Below are 7,500 nucleotides of genomic sequence, written 5' to 3' on the forward strand. Positions count from 1 at the left end.
TTATAACTCATAAGAGATTTTATTGCAGGTGCATTGTCATGGGTCCGATCTCAATCAAGATATTGCGGTAAGTATAAGAGAAACAACTTTTGGATAAACAACAATCATGAGGTATGTGGACACATAAAGTATTTTCTCATGAGGTCGCATGTTTGAGCGACAAAATCATGTTAACTCAAAGGTATCCCGGCATGTGCCCATATTGTGTCTCCCGACTTCCTAAAGGCAGGTTCAACTCTCTTACTCCTCTCCGATTGACGGTTATGATTATTATCTGTCCGCACAACCCATGCAGCGCAAAGGGTCAGGGAGACATCTTTGGCCACAGCTTCGCGCCTCCTGGCGTAGGCTCCTTATTATTGTGAAATAGGCTTAGGAGACTGTAATGATTATAATAAAGACTATTTCTACTATATATTTGTTATTGGAACAGAAACAAAATACTAGGGACAAAGTATTTACAAAGAGGTAAAAAAAGAAAATCAAGATATTTTGAACAATCAATATTTTTCCCCGACCTAATAAAGGGAAATTATGGTCAAGCAAATTCAAAGACCAGAAATTGAAAACAAAGACGCAGCAGCAAGGATACTTCATTTTGGCCCCCCCCCAAAATACACACACACACACACACACACACACACACACACACACACACACACACACACACACACACACACACACACACACACACACACACACACACACACACACACACACACACACACACACACACACACACACACACACACACACACACACACACACACACACACACACACACACACACACACACACACACACACACACACACACACACACACACACATATATATACTTTTTTTTCTTGAAAATCTTTCGGCACAGGCGACGAGAAGTGTCCGACATTCTACAAGCAAGTGGGCAGCAACTGTGTCTACGTTTCTACCAAGACGAAGCTGAATTGGCAGGAGGCGAGGGAGACGTGCCACAGTATTGACGGCGAGCTTCTGACTCTCCCTGATGCCAACTCTTTGAGGGAAATCACATTGTACTTGCAAGTCTTAGGTAAAGGTTTCTTGTTTGGTCTCATCTCAAGTCAAATCACAATGATTTCGGATTCCATAGACATAATTCCATACATATATACATTTATACATACATATATATGTATATATATGTATATATATATGACACACAGGAGACCCACAGTCGGAGAAAATAAAATTCAAATAAAGAAGAATCCAATATTTTGGCTATCAACTGTAGCCCTCTTCAGGAAATTGCATAAGACAGAATAAGACAGAAGGCAGAGGGGACTTGTAAGTTACAGAAAAGAGAAGGATTGTGGATAGATGGCATCACTCAGGCGCGGGGTAAAAGGGGGTGGCGGAGGAGGGTGAGGGTGAGGTGAGGGGGGTTGTAAGCTCCGTACCAGCCTACTAACCGCCGCGCGTGAAATAATGTCAGGAGTCCACTGCCCTTTAGATATATTGATATTAGGGCATTCCTCAATTAATGCTGATTCAACATTTTTCCCCTGAAACCGCAGTGGGACTTGAACACTAATCTGGCCTTACCCCAGTCGAAATAATGATTCTTATTTTTGAAGAAATACAGCCGAATTTTCTTGCCCATACCTAATTGACATTTTATGTTCTGCCAATCTAGTGTTCAAGTCTCTCCCGGTTTGACCCAAGTAAACCAAATCACAATCTTGGCAGGGCAAACAATAAACACCAGGTGACTCTACTTCCTTCGTTTTTGTTGAACGTTCACAATTTGTTTACGCACGTTGTTAGGATAGTGATAAACAATAGTGAGAAGCACATGAGGGAACAACTTGGTAGAAGAACCGATGGTTTTACTGTATGGAATTTTTAGGATATCTTTAAAGGAGCGGTGATAACTTGAGGGGACGGAAGTTTTAAAATGGGTGGCCCTAGCCTTAGTGAGGGCTTAGTCCAGAAACCAAGGTGGATATGCCAACTTCTTAAGTGGACATTTGATCACCTCGATTTCATGGTCCAGAAATTGAGGACTGCAGATACTGAAAGCACCCAAGAAAAGACCATAGGGAACACTTCTCTTAACATTGTCAGGGTGATTACTAAAAAAGTGAAAGTAATCTCCTGAGTGAGTGGGATTCGGTACACTATAAAATATAAATTATCATCAATTCTTCCTATGTGTGTGTGTGTGAGTGTGAGTGTGAGTGTGTGTGTGTGTGTGTGTGTGTGTGTGTGTGTGTGTGTGTGTGTGTGTGTGTGTGTGTGTGTGTGTGTGTGTGTGTGTGTGTGTATTTACCTAGTTGTATTTACCTAGTTGTATTTTACGGGAAGGGGAGATATGCTCGTGGTGTCCCGTCTTCATATCTCATTTTATCTAAACTATTTTTAAATTCATGTATTGTTTTTGCACACACTACTTTCTCATATAACTTGTTCCAATTGTCTATTACTCTATGAGGAAAGCTGTTCTTTTTCAGATTTCTTCTATAGCTGTCTTTTTTTTCCGTGTCCTCTTGTATTTTCTATCATCACATTTTATCAGATTCTCTCTATCAGTAATTTCTATGCCTTTCATGATTCTGTAAATAGCTATCAAATCTCCTCTCTCTCTTCTTTGCTCTAGTGTCTGTAGTTCAAGTTTTGCTTGTCTCTCTTCATATGATAGTTTTGAGAGTGTTGGTGCCAATTTTGTATTCTTTCAAGTTTTTTTATACATTTTTTTGTACTTGGTGACCATATCGTTGCTGCATATTCCAATCTTGGTCTTATCAGGGTAATTAGAATTTTCTTCACCATTTCTTCATCCAGGTATGTAAATGCAACTTTGATTGTTCTTATTAAATTATAAGTTTCTCCAAAAATCTTATTTATATGTTTCTCAGGTGACATATTATTCATAACAATGACTCCCAGGTCCTTCTCATTCTCTACTTTTTTTATTCCTTCTTCTCCCAATTTATATGATCCTGTTATTCTGTTTTTGCTTTTTCCAAATTCCATTATACTACACTTTTTTGTATTGAACTCCATCTCCCACTTCTGACTCCATTTCTGTACTTTATTTAGATAATTCTGTAGTGATTCACAACCTTCTTCCGTGTTCACTCTTTTCAGTAGTTTGCATCATCTGCAAAGAAGCTCATATAGCTTTCAATTCCTTCGTCCATATCGTTAATATATATAGCAAACATTATTGGGGCCAGAACTGTTCCTTGCGGAACGCCGCTTATTACTTCATCCCATTTTGAGTGATTTTCTCTTATCACTACTCTCATTTTTCTTTCTTGCAAAAAATCTTCCATCCAATTAAGCAGTTTGCCTTGTATTCCTCCTTCAGTTTCTAGTTTCTTAAGCAGCTTCTTATGTGGTACTTTGTCAAGAGCGTTTTTTAGGTCTAGAAATGCACAATCCGCCCATCCATCTCTTTCTAGTATTATATCTATTAGCCTTGAATAGAAGCATATTAAATTGATGACGCATGATCGTCCTTGTCTGAATCCAAATTGTCTTGGATTTAGCACGTTGTTTTTTTCTAAATATTTTACCCATCTACTTTTGATAATTCTTTCACAAATTTTTGCTATTGTACTTGTTAGAGAGACTGGTCTATAGTTGGTAGGTTCTTCTTTATTTCCTCCTTTATATATAGGTACTATATTTGCTTTTTTCCAATCTTCTGGAACTTTTCCTTCTTTTAAAGAACTGCTTATTATGCTATGTATTTTGTCTGCCAGTTTATTCCTGCATTCTTTCAAAATCCAGTTTGCTATTTCATCTGGTCCATGCGATTTTCTAACATCAAGATTACTCAAGTGTTTCAATATTTCATTCCTTGTTAATTCTATTTCTTTCATAGGGAGGACTCTGTCTTTCCATTCGATCTCTTCCGGTTGTATGTTCTCCCTTGTAAACACTGATTTAAAATGTTTGTTCATAATTTCCGCCATTTCAGTTTCCTCTGTGTATTCAACTCCTCCTTGTCTTAATTTCTCCAAGTCTTGTTTGTTTTTCAGTTTGTTGTTTACAAATCTGTAGAATAGTTTTGGTTGATCTTTACACTTTTCTATGACATCTTTTTCATATTTTTTCTTTACCTCTCTGCACATTTGTACATATTCATTTCTATAACAAGTATATATTTTCCATTTTTCAGGTCTTCTGTATTTTCTCCATCTGGTCCAAGCTTTGTCTCTTTTGTCTTTTAACTCCCTACAACTTTTGTTGTACCAGCATTTTACATATTCTTTTTCTAGTTTTTGTCTTGGGACATACTTTTTCACTCCTATTTTTTGTAAATTTTTGTCAAAATATTCCATTTCTCTTCCACTGTTGTTTCTTCTTTGTATATTTCTTCCCGGTTTTCTTTTTGAAAGAATTCTCTTATTTTATCAAAGTTTGTTTTTTCATACATCATTCTTCCTTATCTATATTGTTCATTTTTTCATGTATTTTTCTTCATTTAGTTCCAGTTCAATCAATATGTGGTCACTTTTACTTATTGGTGTTTTATATTCAATCTTGTCCACTATTCTAGGTTCAGATGTAATTATTAGGTCTAGTCTCGATGGTTCTTCTTCATTTCTATATCTAGTGTTCTCCTGTATCCATTGTGTCATTATATGGTCAGTAATCATCTCAAGTAGAGCGTTTCCCCATGAGCCGTCTCCACCCTTTACTGTCATCTCTTCCCAGCAGATTTCTTTGCAATTTAAGTCGCCCATCATAACTATTCTTCCTCCATCTTCCATTATCTTATTTAATGTTGTCTTTGTGTCCTCTAACATACTTTTATGTTCACTCTCTTCCCACAAGGCTGTTTTCGGAGGCACATAATTTATCACAAACTTTCTGTTCTTCTTATCTCTGTCTTCCACTTCGATCATAATCATCTCTACTGTATTCTTTCCATATGTGACTCTCTTCACGTTTATATCCTTCTTAGTCAGTAACATAGCTCCACCCCCTTGCTTTGCCACACTGTTTCTAATCCAATAATTATGTGTTATTACCTACACTGTTGGGTGGTAGTGGACCTTTTAATTTCGTTTCTACAATTCCTATTATGTCCGGTTCTTTTTCCTTCAGATAATCATTCAGCTCATTCAATCCTGTAATTAATCCATCTATATTTGTGTAAGACACTCTTAGTTTTCTGCCATTTCCATTGTGTTCTCTGTTTCCCTTTTGTTTTTCTCTTGTATGTCGAATCTCTTTAGTTTCATATTCACTACTCTCCAATAGAATCTCTTTTTCTGTCTCCGTTCTGTTCTCGTTTTTTTCCTTAGCTTGAAGTCTTTTCTTTTTTTCTTCCTCTCTTTCCTCTTTATTCATTTCCCTTTTTATCCATACCTTTTTATATTGTTCACTTGTTGCTAGTTTCCCTGTTTTGGATAAGATATTCTCTGCCGTCGTTTGTGACCTGAATTTAACTTTAATTGGTCTGGTTTTATCTGTGCTATACTTTCCGAGCCTGAATTTTTTCTCGATTTCTTTCATAATTTCTGGTTTATCTTCCTGAACTAATTTTAGTAAACTGCTTACTTTTTCATCTTCCTCTTTGGTTCTTGAGGTTCTGTCTGGGTGTATGTTTCTCTTCCATTCCTAACATAATTATACATTTCTTTTTATCTGCTAAGTCTCTTACTATATTCTCCTTCTGTCTCATCACTTTAATAACTGAGTCTTCAGTTTGTTCTCTCATTTGCTGTTTAATTATGTCAGTAAATGCAACTTTACTGTTTTCTTGAATTGCCTGCCAACCCTTAGCTTCTTTAGCTATAGCCTCATTGTTTTCTTCATTATTCCTCTTTAATTCTTCATTCTCCTCTTTTACTTCTTTTAACTGTCTTTTTAATTCATCTATTTCCTTAGTTAAGTTTTTGTTTGCCTTCTCTAGTGCTTCCAATCTTTCAACTCTTTCAGCCATTTTTGAAACTCTATCAAATCTACTCTCCCAATGCTCGGTCATTTGCTCAAGTCTCTCTTCGAGTCTCGTCAGTTGGGGGAGGTTGGTATCCGCCGCTCCCTCATTAAATCCTTGGAAATTATTATTCTCACTTTCCATTGAGCTGTTCTTATCTATGTATCTAATCTTTACAATTTTGTTAGTCCCATCATCGAAATCCAAGTCATCCGTTCGGCGTTTGTGTACAATCCGTCTGGCCTCTGGGACCAAGTCCTCCCCTTCCTCATTTCCTTCCATTTTCGTCAATATCCCTTCCCTTCTCCTTTCCTATCACTTCCCCACTATTTCACGAGCACTTCCCTTCCCTATAAATACAATAAGGTACTTCCTGGACATTGAGATCCACGTAGATTTTCCTTTTTCCTCGGAACACCAGTTCTCGCCGTCCATTCGACGAAATTGTGTGTGTGTGTGTGTGTGTGTGTGTGTGTGTGTGTGTGTGTGTGTGTGTGTGTGTGTGTGTGTGTGTGTGTGTGTGTGTGTGTGTGTGTGTGTGTGTGTGTGTGTGTGTGTGTGTGTGTGTGTGTGTGTGTGTGTGTGTGTGTGTGTGTGTGTGTGTGTGTGTGTGTGTGTTTAACGTAAAAAATTACAGCAGATTCTTTTATTTTCCTGATCTAGGAATATCCGAAGAGCACTTTTGGATTGGTGCCTACGACATTGGGCACGAAGGAACCTGGCGTTGGATCAAAGATAACTCAGACGTGTCTATGGGCACTCCCTTCTGGGTATTTTCTGGTGCTCATGAACCCACAGGGAAAGAGAAACAAAACTGTGGAGCTATTGATAAGAATTTCGGAGGACATATGAATGACAGAGAATGTCATCTAGACTTATATTTCATTTGTGAATACGTGGGCAAGTAAAGAAAGTGTTTAAGCTCTTAAATCTATTAGGTACAAGAAAAGATAAACTTTGTACAAGTCACTGTTGGACTGAAAGGACATTAGGGGCTTCTTTATTCATGTCCATACTTTATGAATATATGTTTCTAATATAAGTTTATATGGTCTTACTCTTGTAATACTCAAGGTCTCAGTATGTTCTATTTGTAATGTTACCAATCTTTCGTTTTCTTTTCTGTAACCTACTAAGAGAAATAAAGATAGTGAAAGTCCAATGTATATGTAATTCGTATAGAACAGTACATTTTCACGGTGAGTAATCCTCAGCTTTACCTATATTTTTTATCTAATTTAAGAAATCAATTCTGATAAATATGAAATGGAAAACGTACACAGAGTATTCTAGCTAAAATCAGCTTTCAAAAAGATCAATTTCATAGAACACACACACATACACACACACACTCACACACACACACACACACACACACACACACACACACACACACACACACACACACACACACACACACACACACACACACACACACACACACACACATATTTGTTATAGAAATGAATATGTGCAAGCGTGCAGAGAGGAAAAGAATATATGAAAAAGATGTCATAGAAATGTGTAAAGATCAACCAAAACTATTTTACAGATTTGTAAACAACAAACTGAAAAACAAACAAGATTTGG

At 37.1% G+C, this 7,500-nt stretch overlaps 1 protein-coding gene across 3 annotated transcripts in view; it reads left to right on the forward strand.

The window, feature by feature from the left end:
- Window positions 1–7,072, forward strand: part of LOC143017434 (perlucin-like protein) — a 29,563-nt gene extending 22,491 nt beyond the window's left edge. For all 3 annotated transcript variants that reach the window (XM_076172174.1, XM_076172171.1, XM_076172173.1), the window contains exons 3-5: window positions 29–67; window positions 868–1,047; window positions 6,574–7,072. In XM_076172174.1, coding sequence (XP_076028289.1) covers window positions 29–67; window positions 868–1,047; window positions 6,574–6,818 — 464 coding nt within the window. In that variant the 3' untranslated portion in view covers window positions 6,819–7,072. The remainder of the gene's footprint in view (window positions 1–28; window positions 68–867; window positions 1,048–6,573) is intronic.
- Window positions 7,073–7,500: the final 428 nt, after the last annotated feature.

The sequence above is a fragment of the Oratosquilla oratoria genome, chromosome 32 (assembly GCF_046742065.1).
Source record: "Oratosquilla oratoria isolate Oo_2021 chromosome 32, ASM4674206v1, whole genome shotgun sequence".
Taxonomy (NCBI): domain Eukaryota; kingdom Metazoa; phylum Arthropoda; class Malacostraca; order Stomatopoda; family Squillidae; genus Oratosquilla; species Oratosquilla oratoria.